This window comes from Hydra vulgaris, chromosome 02, assembly GCF_038396675.1.
Source record: "Hydra vulgaris chromosome 02, alternate assembly HydraT2T_AEP".
Classification (NCBI taxonomy): Eukaryota; Metazoa; Cnidaria; class Hydrozoa; order Anthoathecata; family Hydridae; genus Hydra; species Hydra vulgaris.
Genome location: NC_088921.1, coordinates 11,745,710 through 11,767,520, shown reverse-complemented (window position 1 = coordinate 11,767,520; position 21,811 = coordinate 11,745,710). Strand labels below are relative to the sequence as shown.

The following is a 21,811-nucleotide window of genomic DNA, read 5'->3' as shown; positions in this document are numbered from 1 at the left end:
GTTGTTAACATAACCCAATATACTTGATAAACGAACATATTGTACTTCATCATGTTGTAAAATAGTATCCCAAGCAAATTTTGTAGGCCAATCCATTTTTATTAATTTTCTGAAAAAAAAATTTACAACAAATATAACAAAAACATTTAAAAAAATTACTTAATTTTACATTTAATATACAAATTATTAACCTTATTTGTGACGTAAAGCGAGTTCGATAAAACACAACAAATATTTTTCCACAATATAATAGATAAATAAAAAATAAAACACCAAATATTCCACATAATATAGCTAACATTATTAGTTGACTGAAAATAAAAAAATTACTTAATTTTACATTTGATATACAAATTATTTTCAATTAAATAGTCGTTAATGTCTGCTGTTTTTATAAAGTTACAATAACCATAACCAACATTTTCTTGATCTTTGACTGGTCGTTGAAAAGACACATTGTTTTCAGTCATAAAACTTTTTTTCATTTGTTTACCATTAGGTCCACATATTTTAAAAGTAATGACACGATTTATAAAAGGCCATTTTAATACAGCATCATAAGGTGTAGATCGCATTATTATATATAATCCAATTTCTTCTTCCTCATGAGTATCAAATTTCATATTGATATTCATTTTCATTAAAAATTGATAATTTTTATAATAAAAGGGAACACTATAATAAGCTTTGCTTTCTTTTTTTAACTGCTCCTTAAAATTTTCAAAAATCCATATTTTGCTGCCATGACCGTTATTATTGTGCATTTCTTCTAACATAGATACTCGAAAATCTAAATTCAATATTGTCTCATTATATAATCCATTGAATAATATACTTGGATTGTCGGTATAAATGGTAAATGATGGTCTATCTGCGATATTTTTTTACTTATCTAAAAAAAAATAAAAATTTTTTTTTATAAAAATATAAAAAAATATTACAAAAATTTTATTTTCCAGTTGAACCAAAACCACCCTTTCTTTCAATATCTTTAATCATTGACATTTTACTTCGCGACAAAAACACCCATCAATTTCTATTACAGTTTTTATAGCTTTAAACATTTTTACAAATCCCATTTGAGCAACAGCATCTCCACGTTTAATAATATAATCTTCTTTCGAATGATTCATCAATAGGCTTTAATTTCGTCTTCATAATCTGCGTCTATTATTCCTGGAGCATTCAACACCACAACACCATATTTATAAGCTATACCTGATTTTGAATATACATGTCCTGCTAAATTAGAATCTGTTTTATCGATATAGACTCCAGTACTTCCTGAAATACGTTGGTGTGGTTGAAGTATATAATCCTTTGTACTTCTTAGATCAAAACAAGCACTCTCTTTTGTTTCATAAAAAGACCATTCTTGACTATCTCTTATTTTAATCATCGTCTCACTGTCTTGAGCAGAAGATGTTGATGATTTGAACAAGTTTTTTTTCCCCTTTTTTATATAAAATGGAAATCATAACAACATTATCTCTATCATTAAAATAGAATTCAAGTATCAAAGTACAAAGTTTAAAGTTGAACAAAGTACAAAGTACATCATACCACATTTTTGAACTTTAAACTCATCATAAGGAATTAACATTTTTTTGAAAAAAACTTGTTTAGTACTTGTTTTTTTTACTCTCTCTTTTTAACTCAAACAGTATAAAAAGAGTTCATTTTCATTTAAAAATTTATTCAAATCACAACTAAAACAAAATGGCTGAGTTTAAAACTATTTACTGCAACGATAACACCTATGTCAAATTTGCAGATTTAGCTGCAGCTACTTTATGGCTTATTGAATTTAAAGAAGAAAAAAGTGTAAAAGATAAACAATATTCCACTGTTCCACTCAAACCACTGGCACAATTTAATTATATTAAAAAAGAATTGATTTACAAACCAAAAAATGAGGGCTGTGAAATCTTGTTACCATGGAGATATAGAGATATGTGGATCTCAGCAAAACAAATTATTTGTTCAGATCCGAACTGAAATTAACTGACAACAAATTTAAAATGAACAAAGGTGGAGTTACTAATAATGTAGTGTTTAAATTTAATCATAACAAAATGACCAAAAAAGTATTGGAAAGTTTGATGGATAGTATGCAAATAGCTCAAAACAGAGCTTATATGACAGTGGCATACCCTAAAACACACATATTAAAATCAGTCGACTTTAACGGTTTTGGGATACGTGTGGCAAAAGAAGAAGACGAGATTCATGTTACAGAGTATGAAAGATTATTATCTGTAGAACCTTCTTTCCACAACACTATAAATAAAAATGGTGCGCCTAGAAATTATAATCAGAATTCGCAAAAAGCCTGCGCAGAGTTTGCAGAAGCGAGTGAAGCAAAAAAAGCTAAAGTCGAATCAGAAGTACCAGAAGTACCAGAAGATGAAAAATAATTTTTTTTGTAATTTTTTAATTGAATTAAAAAAACCTGTTTTATTAATAAAAAACTTGTTATTTCTTATCTCTATTTTTCCTATATAAAGAGTAAAAAAAAATAAATTCTAGTTCATTTTTGAAAGAGAAAATGACTAGCAAACAACTCGACGAAAGTCTCATCAAAGCTGTTTAACTTTTTTATCCAGATAATGAATTACATCCTATGTTGTTTGAATTTCATCATTTAAATAAAGCGTATGAAGAATGGAAAGAAATTATATTTACTTATTTAAAAAATTTTAACTTGGAGTTGAATTTGGAAGAGGAAAAATACAAGGATTTGTATTACATCTTTATAGCTAAAGACTATGAAAACTGTCTTCATTTATTTGAAAAACCTTCTCGTCGTTATATGAATTTTGCAGATCAATCACCATCATGGAGAACGAGCATGCTTGAAGTATGTCACATGATAAACGATGATTTTTTAAACGTAACCAAAGCTACAGTGTCAAATCAACACGAAGAATTAAGAAAAAAACTAGAAGAGTTTATTAAAGTGTATAAACTTTATTACAAATCAAAAAACATGGAAAAGCAATGTACTTCGTGGAAAAGCAAACTTAAACAGACTTTGAAGTATTATTTTTTGCTTCCTTATCTATCTAACAAATGGAAGTGTGATAACTTGAAGAAAAATTGTAAAATATTAAAAAACGTTTATCCAGCTTGCATGGACCAACCGCCAGACTTTTCGTTCAACGATAAAGTTTTTCATAATGCCTATCACACCATTTATACACCTACTTCTATTTATGAATATTTTATAGGAAAAAAAGTACACCAAGAAGGCGATAAAGTTTACATTTATAAAGCCTTTGAACGTTGCAATTTTCACGAAAATAGTTTAATAGAAATGTTCCCTACAGCTCAATGGTTTTTTTTCTTTAAAAGAAACTTTAATATTTCAATGGTTTTATACAGAAAAGACAACGAAGTTTATAATTACAATACTAACGAAATAGTATCGAAACAACCTATACGCAAAAACACTAAATATACCAAATATAATGTGACTGCAAAAGAAGTATTATAAACAAGACATTTTTTTTTTTTTTTTAATTTTTTTTCCATATCAAAAAGTTGATATACAAGTTTGTTAATACGAAATACATTATCAAAACATTCGCAAGTGTTTTTTTTTAATACGTGTACACAACGTATATTGTCTTTTATAAAACGAATAAAACTTTCGTATTCTCGAACACTAAATTCTGTATATTCTTGTACGTTTCCAACTTTAATAAAACCGTTCACAAAATCTTCTAAATAATATGCAAACATAAATGTTTCATATTTTGGCAATGTTCGTGGGTATGTTTTTCGTAAAGCTATGTTGATAATGTTCTAAACATAAACTTTCAAAGTTAAAATAGTCAGGCAGTTTACACAATTTGGGAAACAATAATCTATTTAAATCGAATGTATTTATTTTTTGCTCTTTTATTGTAGTCAACACATCTTTTTCCATGTTCCCACCTTTATAAAATACGACATTATATTCGAATTTTGAAAATATAGTTTTTAAGTAATCCACAACTGAGCAGCAAAATATGATTTCGCCAGTATATTTAAAATTGGGATAGTACTCTAGCCCATGAATATTCTTTAGACAGTATAGAAATACTTTTTTATCCTTTTCTTCCAAGTTTTCAAACTTTTCGCACGGTATAACTTGTGCGTGAAAAAACTTTTTATCGCTAAGTGAACGTAAACATAACTCTCTAATACAGTTTTTTCCCCACTTATGAATCTCTTGATTAGTTATAAATTCGAAATCTAACAACCACAACTAAAAAAAAATGCTTTTTATCAAAAAAAGAAGCGTATTCTTTTAATACAATGAATAAAAAAGTATAAAAAATCAATTTTTAAAAATTTTTTTTACATATTTTTTATTAAAAAATGAATCGCGTTGATGGCATCATTAAAAAAATTCACAACAATTGCGCAGTATGCGCGCTTGATGAAGTGTCTAAAAGATATAAAAATTACGAACACAAGTCTGGAAATTCTTCACCTTCATCTGATCGCGTAGAAGAAGAACATTTTACAGATAAAAAATTATTTGATTTTTTACAAAATGTACTCGATTCTAAAAGGATAACATTAAATTCTTACAGTATTGAAAAATGTTTTAAAAACAGTCAATTTAATAATTTACTCCAAAATCCTCAACTTCGTCCTATTCATCTCAACCACTTTGATGATTTGAAAGATCAACACGGTGATAACTATATAGCCGAACTTTATAAAGCCAAATTTACTCTTTTGCTACTTGGCAGGGATATCAAACCTACTATGGATCAAACAGATGGCGATCAAACAGACGGTTTTGTGGATACGTTTACTACAAAAGTAATACCTACCGTCTCTTCTTTGATAGAAAAACTACATGGAGCTTTAAAAAAGAAATCAGTTAAAAGAAACATTGAAGGAATTATAAAGGAAGGAACCAGTGATAAAAAAAACTTTATTTGTTAGTATATTACACGCTATTGTAACTATATTTATTACGAGTTTTTTTAGTTTAGAAAAAGAAAAAGAATAAAAAATGGCTACTGACGAATCTTTGTCTCGTTTTTTTAAAAATTCAGAATTTAAAAATTTTTTTATAGGAGTTTTTGCATTTGACGAACTAAGTCAAACAAAAATCCATATTCATATTATTAATCAAATGAAAAAAAATAGTTCTTTTATCATTTACAACAATGAAACCACAAAAGAAGCAGGTCAACATTGGAGAGTGTTGATGAAAATAGACAAAGGTCATTTTTTTTGTTTTGATAGTTTAGGAGAAGAAAGTGTATTACAACAAATTCCAAAACATTTAAGATTTAATAAATATTTGTTTGAAGCAGTAGAAGAAGTCAATAGCAATATACAAATCAACACTATTAATATAAACAACAATGTGGCAACAAAATAAACTACAATGTGGCAACAAAATAAGCGGCATTTGCCGCTTATTTTGTTGCTCTTGTCTTTCGCAGTGAAAATGTATTATATACTGATCAAATTTATTTACCTTTGTTGTGCAGACTGTTAAACCATTATTTTTATGAAGTGACAACTCTTCATGCCTCTGCACTAATTCAACTAAATCTTTATTCATTTTTTCAATTTATTAAAAGAGAACTCTTTCCACACCTTGATAACACTGCCAAACAACTGTTTGAAAAAGACATGCAATTGCATTTATATATGAGAAAACAGGAAAATCTGGAACGTGATCTGTTGTCTATGAAAACAAAACAAATTCCTTTAAATTATGATATTTATGAAAAACAAATATTGGCTCAAAATGCTATTAAAAGATTTAAAAAAAATGCAGGATTCTTAAGAACAAATTATGAAGCTACGTGGGACAAATTATCTATATTAGATATTCAAGCTATTCCATCTGTGATGAACGAGGAAAATATTTATTATATGATCCAAACTGAAATGGATAGGATTTATGCAAACAATTATACTCGATTAAAGACTGCCAATCAATTTTTAGATGTACCTATTGATGATGTCATGACTAAAAAAGAAATAAAAAGGCAGATTGCTCTGAATTTAATATAAACAAAGATGAAGAGAACAGCGCACACACTACTCGTAGAAGTTGTAGATGAAAAATGTGTTACTTGTAATGGTTATGGCGAACTTTTTTTCCTAGTTTTAAAAGATAAAAAAAATAACGCCTTATTAAAAGACTGTAGTATACACGTACTAAACAACGAATTGTGGATTTATAACACGATTACAAAAAGAAGCGCGAAAATACATCTTCACAAGACGTGTTGCTTGACTTGCAAAGGAAAAAAAAAATCACCATCAAACGTTATAAAAAGAAAAAAGAAGAAAAACAAAACAATATTTTATTTATACATATTTATTCATTAAAAGAAATAATATAATATTTTTTTTTACAACTGTTTTTTTTAATATACTTCAAACACTTTATCCGGAGGCATATAAGGGTTGGCGGGTTTTGTAACAACAGGAACAGGAGCAGTTTTTGTTTTTTTGCCTTTCCACGCTTTTTTTATACAATATAACAGCGAACCCACTTGCAATGCGTTGGTTACATTTTTAGGGGTTATAAAATCAGCTAATCCTCTTCCTCGTCGGACTCTTCCTCGCTTAGATCTATAATGACCTCGCTTAGATCTATAATGTCTCTTCTGCTCTTTTTGATAAGCCATTCTTTTTGAGAATCGATAACATACAATAAAAAATTTTTCAAAGGAATTTCAAAAGAATGTTCTTTTCCATCTTCATATATAAACACAATATTGAGTTTATCATTGAAACGAGATACTTTAATAATTTGTCCCTGTTTTAAACAATGTGACAATGAAAAATCTTCCTTTGCTTTACTACTTGCTTTAAATAGCAAAATATAAAAATCAGTTGTGGAAACGGATAACAAATCTCTGCGTAAGTTTTAAAACTCATTTTTTATGTTTACTTCTTCGAGTAACCAAATGTTAAATGACTCTTTAATAACATCAACAAAGTCTTCATACACCATTTCAAATTCGTGGTTGATTTTATCATAAACAAAATCAATATGAGCGTTTTTGTTAGAGCGAGTTACTTTAATTACAGCTAGTCCATCCAAACGAAATACTAATTTGAAATTACCCTGCACTTGTTTTAAAGCATCATCAGCTTTATACTTGGAAGCTTCTACATTCATAATAGATTTATAAAATTCGTTTATACAAGTCTTAAACTCCTTTTTTTTTTTTGTTTATTTTAAATGAATTTTTTTATTTCAAATGAATTTTTTTTATTTAAAAAAAAAAACTAAATTTATAGTCTTTTTTTTTTAAAAAAACAACAGAAAAAACACTATTTAATATTTTTTTTATCAATATATTTTTGGTATTTTATTACCAACATAAAATATTTCTTTATTTACATGCGATTATGTGTATAAATTATTTAAAATATCACAATCCATTATTAAACCACCAAAAAACGTAGACGATTTCGTGTGTCCAGTATCTTAGTTGCCACTTACAATTTCGACAATAACATTTTTGTATTCGTAAGTCAAAATGTATTCACCAAACGCACTCGTATCGGTTCTTAAATTTTTGAGCTCATTGTTCTTGTGTTTCTTCAAGTCTTCTTACAACCACAAATATTCTTTATAAATTTCTTGAACATGTTGTCAAAATTTTACAACAAAGCATTTTTGACAATATTTTTTTAATGTGTGTCTTTCTTTTTGCATGTTTGCACACACGTGTTGAATTCATTTTTGTAAATAAACGTTTTACAGAGTTAAGTCTTTTTTATACTTGTTTTTTAATCCGATTAAAATATAGTTTTAAATAAACCACCAACTGAGAGAATACCTCCTAATAGGTTACCAAGGAAACCTTTACCACGTTTTCTAAGTATACGTTTTCGTCCTTTACCAATTAAAGAATGATAAGATCTAGGATGAAGTCTCAATTTTTGATGAACAAAAATATATCTTTTGGCAGTCCTATGACCTCTATGTCTTCTATGTCTCATTTTTTAAAAAAAAATTTTTTTATCACAAATTATATTATTTATATAGTTACTTTTTAGCTTTTTTTCAAAAACACAACAGTGTTTTTTCTACAAATTTAACAGTTTCTCCTTTTTTCATTAACCACCTAATTGTACAATAGGTTTCCATATTTTTCCAAACGTTAATTTACCATAAAGATCTGCTACAGGTCCTCTTCCGCGTTTTTTTCTTCCTTTTCCTCTTTTCGTTTTTTGACAATAATATCTTTTTTTTATAATATTTCATATCTTTGTTTATTACGATCCACTTTTGTTAAAACAAAACAATATATCGGTTTTCCTACTCGATCCATTTCACGATTTTGTTTATTATTTATATACTTGCTTTTTGTTTTTCGATAACACATTAGTGCTTTTCTACAATATTGACGCTTTAATTTTTTCAAATTTTTCTTAGCTCTTCTACGTCTTAGTACTCTTAGTTCCGTGTTATCAGGATCTATTAACTCATTTTCATCAAATGAGGTCCTATCAAAAAATTCAAAAAAGGCATCTCTATGAAAAGGTCATTTTCCATCTAGTGTATATTTAGGTAATTTAGATGTATATTTGGGTCTTAAGTTACTTTTATAAAAAAGAGGTCTTGAAAATAATTTCTGTCTTACAATCATGCGGGAAAAATCAATGTCATCTGCACTCATTTTTTTGACTTGACTTTTGACTTGACTTTTTTGACTTTAACTTTTTTTATATCTTTTTTTTTTTACATGATAAAAAACATGGTGTCACCCTGACACAACCTTACTTATTCTATCTTTACTTTATCTTAGTAGGCCTACTTACTTATGTTTTTTTCTTATAGTGTTTATTTCTTTATACGGCCGTATTTTTTCTTACTTACTTACTTAACCTTACTTAGTCCTTTCTTAACTTACTTAGTCCTGCCTTAGTCCTTAGCCTGCTTACTCACACACTCGTGCGCTCACTCGTTCTCACACACTCCACATTACATCAGTGAGCGTTAGCCCCCTGTTCAGTGAGCGTTAGCCCCCTGTGTTTACATAGAACTTTCTAAACTTTCTACTACCTTCAACGAGAATCGAACCCTCAACGGTCTAATGGCATGGCGTTTGAAACATAGTGCGGCGAGCGAATGCACTATGCTACGTCGACGTGTTGGTTCATGGAGTTTTGAATTCATTTAAATTAATATTTTAACACTTTACGCAGAGTTTTTTTCTTCGTATAGTTTTTAAAAAGTTGTTTACTCCGTATTTTTAATCTCTTTAATCTTGTTCATAAAAGCGTTATTAAAACTTTCTAAATTTAACTAGCATGGCACAGCATTTTCTTTTCATTGCATAAAGTTGCATCACTTTATCTTTTATTTCGCATTAATCTGTAGAGATTAAATTTTATACATAAAAAGCGTGTTTTTGTTAACAAAATCAAATGGCAAAAACTCGTTATACGAAAAGAAGTATTAAAATGTCCGAAATCGTTGCAGAAAGCAATGATATTATATCGCAAGAGGTGAAATTCACTGAACAAGAGTTGGAGTTTTTAGAATTTGGAGTTTTTTGAGAGGAACAAGAAGTCATCCTCATTGAGGATGACAAAGAATATGCGATTTTTAAAGAAAATAATGAAAATAAAGGTATAGACTTTTCAATTAATACCGAAAAGAAAAAACCAGAAGAAAAAAAAACAAAACAAGGAAACTATTCCATGTAACGAAAAAGTAAGTTATTTTTTTAAACTATTATTTATAAATAAAAAAAGATTATATATTTTTTATAAGAATTTTTAATTTTTTTTTTTTAAAAAAAAAAAAAAAAAACAAGAAAAAAATCTCAAGCGATACAACTCAAAAAGAAAACTTGAATTTATCAAAAAAAAATTATTATATTTTAGTAAAAATTATAAATAGTTTATTTGTTTCTATTTTTTCGTCTTATGTTTGCTTCTTTTAATTGATATTTAATATCGACATATGATTCAGCAGTATGAATCCAGCGTTTTATTCTTTTACCAACTCTTCCAAGTTTACGGTTTGTTTTATTATCTTTATATCTGTTATTTGTTCTTCGTAAACGTGATAATATTCTTTTACAATTGCTCGGTAAATACTGACTTTCTGTCTGTGTCGATGTTGAACTTTGTTTTGTACTCGTTTGTGTTTGAACTGCTTTTTTTGCTCTAGGAACTGTTGTTTTTGTACGTGCCATATTAACAGTGTTTAACGATCTAGGAGTATACCTTATTTTAGGCATTTTATAAGAAAAATGATATTTTTTTATTTATATATATTTTATTTATTACAAAAAAATAATATAAAATTTATTTCTAAATGAACCTATTGATTTTTTTTAGTTATAACAATGAATTATATTAATATAAATAAAATAAAATATGAAGTTTTCAATGACAGCTTGAGCGATCAGCTCTAATCATTCAAAATGGAAAAAAAAGAATGATAAATCATGTGTTTGCATACAATGCAAAAAGAGGTAATTGTTTTATGGTTTACATGTAAAATAAAAATATTATTTTTTTTATAATACTACTTTTTTTTCTTATAGATGAAGAATTACGAAGTTTGCACAATTTCCAAAATTTTGTAAGAAACTTTGTGATGGAAAATAGACCTTCTCACAACCACACTCGTCATAAGTTTATCTTTACTACTTTTTTTATTAATAAAAAAATACATTTTTTTTAATATTTCCCTCTCCTTTTTTTTAGAAAGTCCATATCCATTACCGAATAGACAAGTCGGTCCCTCTCACTGGGACTACTCCCCTCGTAAGTTTAACTTTATACTTTTTTTTATAAAAAAGTATAAATACTTTTTTTTTAATATTCTCTCTGTCTTTTTTTTTTAGAGAGTCCAGATCCAGAAAATTTATAATTTTTTATATTATTTGTAACTAATTTGTATATATTTTTTTAAAAAATAAAATTTATAATTGTCTTTTTTTTATTTTATTTATATGCTTTTTTTATTTACATTTTTTTATTTAAATTTTATGTTATCTTTTTTTTTAATACAATAGAAAAAAAATGTGTAATCAAATTATTAATAATATTTCAAAAGAATTAAATCACCAATGGAAACCATTGGCAATCGAACTCAAATTTAAAAGAAACGTTATTAAAAAAATCAATGACGATTATATAAAAAACTTTGACAAAATGAAAAAAATTTTAATTCTTTTTGTAACTCAATACAAAGACAAAAAAAGAGCAATAAAACACTTGTATGCGATTTTATCATACTGGGAAAATAATATTGAAAATAAAGAACTTTTATATAAAATTTCACGTTGTAAATTATGTATATTAAATTATTTATATTAATTATTTTTTGTAATTATTTTAGCAAAAATAAAAAAAAAAATTTTATGCAAATTAAACTAAAAACAGCAGCACATTTGCAAACACGATGTCAAACTTTAGCAGAATACCTTGGCTACGAAAAACGAGAAATCGAATGCATACAATGTGATTACCACAACACCAACGAAAGAATGATGAGAGTTTTAACTTTAATATATCAAAAAAAAGGAACTGAATTAGAAGCAGCTCGTGCTTTATATGATGCATTGTGGACTTGGACTATTGATGTCTCAACCTATGAAATTAATAATATACTTTTAAATCATTTAAATCAAACTATCGAAATTCTAAAAAACTTTATATTACAATAATTTTTTTTTGTAAATTTTTTTATTGTACTTTTTTTAGCAAACTAATATATTAAAAAAATGAAACAATACATCAAAAAGTGCGGATGGTAAGAATAACAACTTGTGTTTCTTTTATTTTTTAAATATTTTTTTTACATTTTATTTTTTTATCTTAGTTATGGTGAATATATCAACGAGCAGAGTATTTGCTACCACGACTTGTTATTAACAGACAAAGAAGAAAAGGAATTGGAAGAAATAATGGAATTTAAAGAAATGTCAGAAGAAGAATACGAAAAATATTTAGAACAGTTATTACAAGAAGATATGGAAGAAATGGAAGAAACAGATTACATCGATGAACTGAAAAAGCAAATGATAGAAGAAGAAGTAGAAAAAGAAGTAGAACAAATAGAAAAAGAAATTCATGAAATTATTAATGAAATCGATTTGGAACAATATGTTATTGAAGTTATAAATAAAATGGACGATTTGCCTGAATTAATTTTGTAAATATATCTTTTTATAAGTAAATATATTTTTTTTTTAGACAACTAAAAAAATGATTAATAATGATGATGATTACGGCAACATGTATCCTGGTTTTGGGGATCTGTTAGAAGAAAGTGATTTGAAAGTAGAAAATATGACTTTTTGTGATTTCCCATTAGGCACAGCGACGTGACAAAAACGTGAATTTCACGTTATTTTGGCACGTGACATTTAGGTGACTTTTTGGTCCCCATGAAATGACCAATTAACGTGATTTATGGACGTGTTTTTCACGTTACTTTTGGCACGTGATATTTAGGTGACTTTTTGGTCCCCATGAACTGTCTAAAAGACGTGCTTTTTACGTTAATTTTGGCACGTAATATTTAAGCAATAACTATGCTTTATAAAAACGAAGTGTTTGGATTCGTGTAAAGAAAAAAAACTCATCGTCGAGGAAATATTTAATACGTATTAAATTACATGGTTTTATTAGTCAGTATATTAGTTCTTGACATAAACATTTTGAATTTGTAATTAAAGCTGCACTTTTGTTAAAATATCCTCCTTATATCCAATAAGTGATAAGTACAAAGTCATAGATCTGCAACTTACGAAGAGCACGCTTCGATCCACAAAGAGCGCACTTCAAACTTAATTTAACGAACCAGTCGATATATTCTCCCATAAAAGCACGCTTCAAACATAATCTAACGAATCAGTCGATATTTTCTCCTATAAGAGTACGCATCAAACTTTATCTAATGAATCAGATTTAGCTGAAAAGAAACGAATAAAATCTTAAATAATAATATGATTATTTAATAATTATCTTAAATCACAAACTTTTAAAACAAATCTTACTTGGTAAGTTGCCAACTATTTTGGCAACAAGATTTTCTAGTTGTTTTCTTTTATCTAAATCATTAAATAATTTTAAGAAAACAATACTACGTAAAATGTAGAAAAATAAAAAAAGTCATTTGCCTTCTAATTTTATACTCTTATTGCTAAAAAATAAATAAGGATTTAACAAAAAAAGACATAACAAAAAAGTCGACAGATAAATAAAAAAAAGAAGTACAAAATAATAAATACAAGTCTAAAAAAATATTTTTTATCTATATATATCTATATCTAATATCTGTCTATAGATAAATATATATCTATATATAAAGTTAATAACTGATGCACGTGATTAAAAAAAGACCTGTACTCACCTTATGTGATAACATCTGATTAAATAATTTGTTTTCTTTGTTTTCCATCTTCCTATATTTGCACTTGTTTCTGCATTAACTTGTTCATACATTAACTCACTAGATGCAAAGGTGACAGCCCACGAAGTTGCTTTAAATGAGTAATCTACAAAGTTTTGAACATTAAATGTAATTTTAGAATGCACACAGAAAAATTATAACAATTTTTAAAAATGTAATAGTTACCACATAACCACGCAACATTATAGTGGGGATTTTATACCATGATTTTCCTACCCATGGTGAGATTTTCATCTTGAGGCTCCTTTTGCTGTGGAAACATTCACCACGGCTAAGGAGCCTCATCTATCCCTAATTATATATAATATATTATGTATAAAACTAAAAGTATGTATAAAGTATTGTCAAATTAGGTCACCAATAAATACCGAGTGCTGAAAATTCAACTCAGAATCAAGTTGCATTCTCCAACAAGATATGAACTAAATTAAATTCTTGCTACAGGGTGCGATCACAAAAAAAGACGAAGAGGAGGAAAAGTGAATTTTCTCAAACTTTAAAAGTTAAAAGGTTATTGTGTCTTACTACAGAATGATAACACATTTGTTTATAGATATTATCTTGGATAAATTCTTGAACCTTGTTGATAAAAACCAAATAATAGAAGAAAATCTATTTCTGGTTTTTATCTAATCGACTCTTGAGCAATAATGTATGCAGAAGTTCTACAGACATTATTATTGCTCAAGAATCAAGAATAAGTTCTGCTAGAACTTATAATTTGTCCATGTAGCTTACTTAATTTGATATTAAATTCGTTATAACATAACTTATTTTGTACTAAATTAAGTAAGCAAAATAGACAAATTCGCCAGTCTAAAATATTATATCATATAATAGAAAAAAAGCATACCTTGTATTTGAGTTTAATCTTATTTGTGTGGCAAATAGGGACGCTTGGTACTAATTTATTTAACTTAATTTGATGTAATTTGGATATTAGATATTACAACTTAAAATATATTAGACTATTTAGTTTAGTTTTAAATGCATTGCGTTATAAGATATTATATAGACCAATTTTTTTTTTTTAATTATGATTAAACTACAATAAAAATTAATTATATCATCATAAAAGTAAAATAATTATAACTAATATAATGAATACAAAAACTATACTATAAAAAAATAAATAATATAATAAAAAAAATAATTTTATATTTCTTATCGCAGGTTTTTATTAAGAATAAAAACAGTCCCGTTAGACGCGATATTTTGGGACGTAACTTTCACGTAACTTTCACGTAAAATAGTAACCTGGACGAAGTCACCTAAAATACACGTGATTAAAACGTGAATAAAACGTTGCGTGCCTACTGGGTTATACCATAACATAGACAATGAAATGAACATTTTTTTTATTTTAGTTCTTTTATTTATTCTATTTAGTCATTTTATTTATATGTTAATTCTTTTATATTGAAAAAAAAAGACTGGTGTATTTTTTTTATTATTGTGCTTTTTTTTATATAAATAAATGTTTTTTTTCAGCAACTAAGAAAAAAAAGACAGACGACGTATATCCATGCTGTTTTTGTGAGAAAGAATTTACTGCAGAAAGACTAACGAAACATCAAATAGATTGTTCTACAGAGCAATTCTCACACGAATGTTTTACTTGTAAGAAAAAGGTACAAGATTTGTTAAACCACGAATGTAATTATGAATTTCTAGACATACAAAAAATATACTTTTTTTGTAATACCAAAGTGGATGATAAAGATTACTATGATCACTCTGTAATCTGTTTTCAATGTTATAAAGAACAACAAAATCGATATTTCGAGCAAATTATTCAAGATCAAAAGAAAAATTTAAATTATTTGAATCTTTCTCTTAACAACATCATGAATGGAATGAAAAATCATCAAGAAGTCCTAACTAAACAAATAGACAACTCAAAAGAAAAAGACCAAGAAATTAAAAATCAGAAAGAAGAGAATACCAAACTTCATTAAACCCTAGAAGAAATGAACAAAGAAATGACAGAATTAAAAAATCTCTTCTATGACAACATGATGGTTTTAGCAAATCAACAAGATACACAACATCTAAATGAAGAAATCATAAAACTCAATCAAATCGTAGAAGAAAACAGCACAAAATTCTTAACATTAAAAAAATCAATTCAACAACCACAAGTAAAACAACACCTCTTTAAAGACAAACATATCATCAAACTCGATCAAATGAATCTAAGACTACTATCAGATGAAGCTTATTATTCTCAACCTGTTTACTCACCAGAAGGGTATTATTATCGAATAAAAATATATACTCGAAGCACAAATGTAAACAATGTAGCCATTTTCTTCCAACTCATTCGAAACGACCTCGATGATGTTTTAAAATGGCCCTTTGCCAAAAAAATAACTTTTACTCTTAGAAATAATGATAAATTTTTTGCTCATACTATTGCACCTGAAAATTATATTCAATGTTTAAACGCAAGTTCTTTTGATAAACCTACCGAAGAATAAAATGTAGCTGTTGGTTTTCCTAATTTCATTTCACACGAAGAACTAAAACAATTTATTATTAATAATAATTTATTTATTACGATTACTATTTAGTAAATATATTTATGTAAAAAATGTTTTTTTCTCCTTTTTTATATGTATTAATATTTATTATCTCTATTTTTTTATACATTAATTTTTAAATTAACTAATAAAAAAAAATGAATTCAGTAGAAATATTCAGACAAATCAGTCTTGAACTAACCATTGCCAACGTGAAAACTATCAAATTCATGCTCAGAATACCGTTTGGAATCAAAGAAACTTTAAAAAATGGATTGGATATTGTAGAGTACTTCAAAGATAACATTATACAAGACGAACAAGGACATATTTATGAATCATTAGAAAGCAAATTGGAATATTTACTTGTATTATGTAAAGCTATTCATCGGTTAGACATTGTAAATAAATATAAAAATCAAATACCATGACTACCTACTTATAAAGAAAGCGTAGTTAAAAATTTACCACATGTTTACTCTCCACCAAACGCAGTATATCCAAGTGCAGTCGTTGAAGCCAAACAAGAAGAACTTTTCCAATTCTATCATTTTCTTAATGCTGAACCACCTGAAGCACCTGAATGTGCCCAAGAACCTGATTTCTTCTAAAAAACTTTTTTTTTGGGAAACAATTCATAGTTTTTTTACTTGTATAGTAAAACTATGACTTGTTTCCCAAACATAATTTTTTTATTGTATTTTTTATATATTTTGTAATTTTTTTTAGACAACTAATTAAAAATAATGGGCAGCAACTGGGGCAACATTAGTTACATTTTTTTTAAAGATTTGCTCAACATCATTTTGCATAAATAATTTAGAATTTGAAACAGAATTACTCGACAACTAAGTAATAAAATCGAGAAATATTTAAATAGATTTTAAAATTTACTTCCTTTTACGTCTGAAATCTAGTGAAAATGTCTAAGTTTATTAAGCCCGACCTTGGCAAGACGGCAAAATATGTTGTTTCTATATTATTTATATATATAAGCTGATTCTGCATTATTTATATTTTAAAAAAGATTTTCATGTTTATCGTTTTTTGATTTCCATTAATTAAACGAAAAATTTGTAGTTGTATGTATTAAATATTACTAACATTACTTTATTACAAAAACCAACGTAAGTTTTAATATTGAGTTTTACGAATCATTTGCATTTTAAAAATATTTGAATTTGACAAATGATTTGTCAAATGCAAATATTTTTTTTTAATTTTTCAAATTTTTTTCATCGCTCACTTAACTCGTCTATACTTAATGTATCACTATTTTATACTTGACACTGTTTACACCTCATCAGTTAAAACTGTGAACTATATGTATAGCTTACGAGCAGAACAAAAGAGTTTGAAAATATTGTGATTAGCAAATACAAAAACAAATTTAAGATATTAGGCCAAAGAAAACATAATTAATGTGGTTTTAGCTTTATTGCCTTTTTCTATTTTATTTTATCTATTTTATACATACACACACACACACACATATACATATATATACAGTGCTCGAAGTGGGAAAAAAAAGGAAGCGGGATGGTTTTTAATATTTTCCAATCACCATCCCACCTATCCTAAAATTATAGATTTCGTATTTTGTGTAGATTAAATAAAGGAATTATAAATCCCTAGAGAATCCCTATAATAAAAAAACCTATATTAAAAAAACAACTTGAGGTCCGTTATATTCTTAAGAGACTGTCACCGTAAAATATTGAGTTGAGTATCACATCAAACGTCATTAAGCAATCAAAAAACAATGGTATATTTAAACATTTAGTTTTTAAACAAGTCTTATTTTTTTGTATTTACTAATTTTTAAATAATTGAAAAAAAATTCGGTCAGAAAATCTTCCAAAATGTTTCACTTTCATTTATAGACTTTAATGCTGGCGCTTCACAATTCCTAAAATTAGCATCGCGATGTCCTTTCCCAAACCACTTAATGACATAATCCTTTGGATCGAAATGCCTAATTGGTGGACCTATTAATGAAATGAACATTAAACCCGACACAGTTTTTATTAATAAAGAGTTTCGCAAGGAAGATAAGATTATATTCATAGTAGAAAAAGAACGCTCACATTCAGCTGTTGAAACAATCAAGGTATTTATAGCAGTTCTCAGAGGCTGAAGATCATTAGGGGTTTTATTACAGTCACCAGTGGAAATGTATTCACGAAACCCTTGGACTGCCGTAATTTCACAATTATTTAAAGTTTTTGCTAATTGTCTAATATCGTTATCTCCAAAGTATGGATCTTGGTCTGCAAACCATTGTGGCTTATCAAAAATTTATAAATTTTTTATTAAATTATCGTATTTTTCTTTGTTTGGATCATTTTCTTTATCTTGTAAAGATTTATGCGCAGCTCTAGTTGTAAACATTCTAGAATCAAGATTTTCACTTAGTTTACTAAAAAATTCATTTTGATTAATTTTAGAAACTTTTCCGATCTGTAGTTTGACGCCTTTAAACTCAAACTTTTCTGCTGCAAGCTGCTTTTGCGAATAATATTCACCTGAATTATTTCTCATTGATTGAAATATATGGTATTTTAAGGTGATAAGCCGATGTGCATCAGGTAAAGAAGTTTGCCTATCTTGTAATTTTTTAGAAAGATGTTCTAGTTCAATTAAAGCATCTAGCATTGGTCCCATGTTGAGTATGAAATTGATATCACATAATTTATTTTTAGGACCTGCATATTGGGCTCTATCTCCTTCATTACGCCTTAAATCCAATGAAGATTCATGAAAGTGTTGATACAATGCTGCATAATTATTCCAAACAGCCATCACAGATCGAGCGCTAGACGACACCCATTAAGTGCCTAGAATTCGTCCAATGGAATTTAGTTTTACACTTAAAGCCATAGCAACAGCTTCCAGTTCTTTTTGTTTTTAGGAGATGCACTGTAAATGGAATATAATTTATCAAAAAAACTTTTCATGTGACAAATTGTTAAGATATCGCGCACAACATCATTTACTGCTGCATCTAATTGGTGATTGCTACAATGCCATAAAATCAAATTAGGAAACTCATTCAAAAGTAACCGGGCCACGCCTGCCTTTTTGCCAAGCATATTAGAAGCACCATCACATGCAAAAGACACCCAATTACGTAATAAAAAATTGTTGTCAAAGCCAAAATCGTGTAAAGCACATATAAAAGAGTTTGCAATAGATGAGGCTTCTGTATTTGTTAATTCGATAAGATCAAAATAAATACTATTGACAATATTTATTTCTGGAATGTTCACTCTCAAGCAGATTGACAGAGCAGACTTTTTGCTCATCATGGTAGATTCGTCTATCATAAACCCTAATTTATTATCGTTATGAAGAATATATTTTACAAGCTTAGTGCGCATTTCATTTGAAATGTGATAAACAATATCAGCGCATGCGTGATCAGATTGTAAAATACGTCCCATTTCTAAACCATTTTCTACCTGTAATAATATTAGTTCTTTCAAATCAGAAAATGGACGATTCATTTTTGCAATGTGATAAACAGTGCGAAATATGCGGTAGGTAGTTTAGTGCCGATTGATCTTTGTTTCGCCATACTCCTTAACGTTGCCAAGCGTCATCTCGCTAGCCAATTTTATTCCTTGAGATTTTTAGGCACCTAAATTATTTGCTGACTTACAAACAGAACAACCAAGACCTGTTAATGAAACTGTCAACCAGTCAAATGTTTTTAATTTCTCCTTCCACTGTAAATCAGACCAGTAATCTGAAAAAATACCATCACATTGAGGAAAGGATTGGCAAGTTTCAATACTCGAAAAATCTGTCACTTCTTTATTTATTTCAGTGTCATTTTCCAAATAACTTTTAGAACTATCACTGCTTAACTTTCTTTTCCTTCCGCTTGCTAGCTATTTATCCATATTTATAATAAGTAAATTATTTTTAAATCATTACATTTAATGTTGAATAAACCTACTGTGTACTATATTTTGTTTCACCAAAAAAAACTCCAATGATACTTTAACGAAAAAAAAACCAATGTCGCTTTTTGTTGATTGAAAAGAAAAGACGCAATGTTTTATAATTATCGATTTAGTTTTTGAACTTTCTACCGCAAATTTTTAAATAACAGCTGAAACTTTAGTTCATTTTAATTCGCATATTGCCCCAAACTTTATAATTGTTTTTACAAGTTTATTTATAGGAGGAAAATAAAAAAAAATTTCCGTTAATTAATTATGTACCGGGATGGCATCCCACCCCAAAATATGCATTAAAAAAGGAGTGGGATAGTTTTCAAAATTTAAAAAGGTAACGGGATGGCATCCCGCCCCATCCCGCCTCACTTCGAGCACTGTGTATATATATATATATATATATAGATATATATATATATATATATATATATATATATATATATATATATATATATATATATATATATATATATATATATATATATAGATATATATATATATATATATAGATATATAGATAGATAGATATAGATTCCTACTGTTCAAGCGGTTGTTTGGTGTCATAATTAACAATTGTAAGAACTGTAGCAATTTTAAAAATATGTTTATTATGAAGTTGTTTTCTTTTTTTCTCCTTAATTGTAGAGATAATATTAAAAGCTTATGTTTAAATGTTTATGGTTTCTTTGTTAATATTTTTAATTAAGTTATTACTCATGAAATAAAATATTTAAAAAACTTATTTTTGAATTTTAAGAAAAAAAAATATTTTATTTAGGCGCAAAAATTTAAAATTTCCAATTTTTAACATACAAATCTCTGGGACAATCTAATACATCTTTTTTACTTCATTCTGATTTAAAGAAGCTTTTTTGGTATAAAGGGTGTATAATAAAGGGTGTGCTATTTAGGGAGGAGCAATGTAAGAAGGGGAAGAGGCGGTTACCTATTTTACACAAATAAAAAAAAATACAAACATTTTTTTCAGTTAGACTCTTCGTTTTTGGTAAAATAGTGTTTAATCGTGAAATGGTAGACTAATCTGGTATATGTTGTAGCCCATTCTGAAAATTTATTATGGCAAGTTAAGATAAAAATATATTTAAATGTTTATTGAGTCAAAAATTTTAACATTAAATTTAAAATATACACTAAAGTTCAAATGTTAACAAAAAACTTAATGTTACACTAAAATTTAAATGTGCATCAACATAAAAGAGTAACTCTATTAAATAAAAATTAGAAAAAATAGACAATCCAATCAGAATTAAATGTAGAACTTTTCTTTAGGTGAACAACATATTTCTGTTGTCTACAACTTGTATAATGTTCTGGAACTTATTTTCTTTCTTAGCAGTTCCCGCAAAGTCACTAGAAAGCTTTACTCCACGTTCAGCAGAATCGTTTACAACACATAAACTAGAAACAACATTTTTTGAAGCTAGAAAATTTTCATTTTTATGCCATGCTGTGACCGGTTCCCTGAGAAAACTATTATTTATATTTATTATGGCGAAAAATACTGAGGACTTCACCAATAAAATTAGCCAAATCATTCACAGCGAATTTAGGAACCATTGGAAATATAGGTTTAATAAACCCTGAAACTTTTCTTTTTGAGGTTATTTCATTTAATTTCACATAATTTTTTAGTGATAGTAATTTATTTGCAACCTTTTTGCCTCATCTTGTCCTCTACGTTATTATTAAATAGAGACAGTGGAGCTAACTCCTCAGTGAGATACGATTTGTGTTTGCTGAAATCTATCAGAGCAGCATTGAGTAAGAGTTAAAAAAATAAATTTATACTCTAATAATGAATTAATAAGATTTAAATCTTGAGTAGGAGCTACTGAAAATATAGGTACACTTAGCCACCATGGAATATAACAAAATACAACAAA

The 21,811-nt window shown here is 27.4% G+C and overlaps 1 protein-coding gene and 1 long non-coding RNA gene across 2 annotated transcripts; one reads left to right on the top strand and one right to left on the bottom strand.

The window, feature by feature from the left end:
- Positions 1-12,463: 12,463 nt before the first annotated feature.
- LOC136076391 (uncharacterized) lies at positions 12,464-13,951 on the bottom strand. Its single transcript, XR_010636229.1, has 3 exons — positions 13,364-13,951; positions 13,008-13,061; positions 12,464-12,922 (listed from the first exon to the last, which is right to left on the bottom strand). It is a non-coding gene; the product is annotated as an uncharacterized LOC136076391 (long non-coding RNA).
- A 1,442-nt stretch (positions 13,952-15,393) lies between these two features.
- Positions 15,394-15,903, top strand: LOC136075843 (uncharacterized). The gene has a single exon (XM_065789279.1). It carries the CDS (start codon positions 15,394-15,396, stop codon positions 15,901-15,903), a length of 510 nt encoding a protein of 169 aa, XP_065645351.1.
- Positions 15,904-21,811: the final 5,908 nt, after the last annotated feature.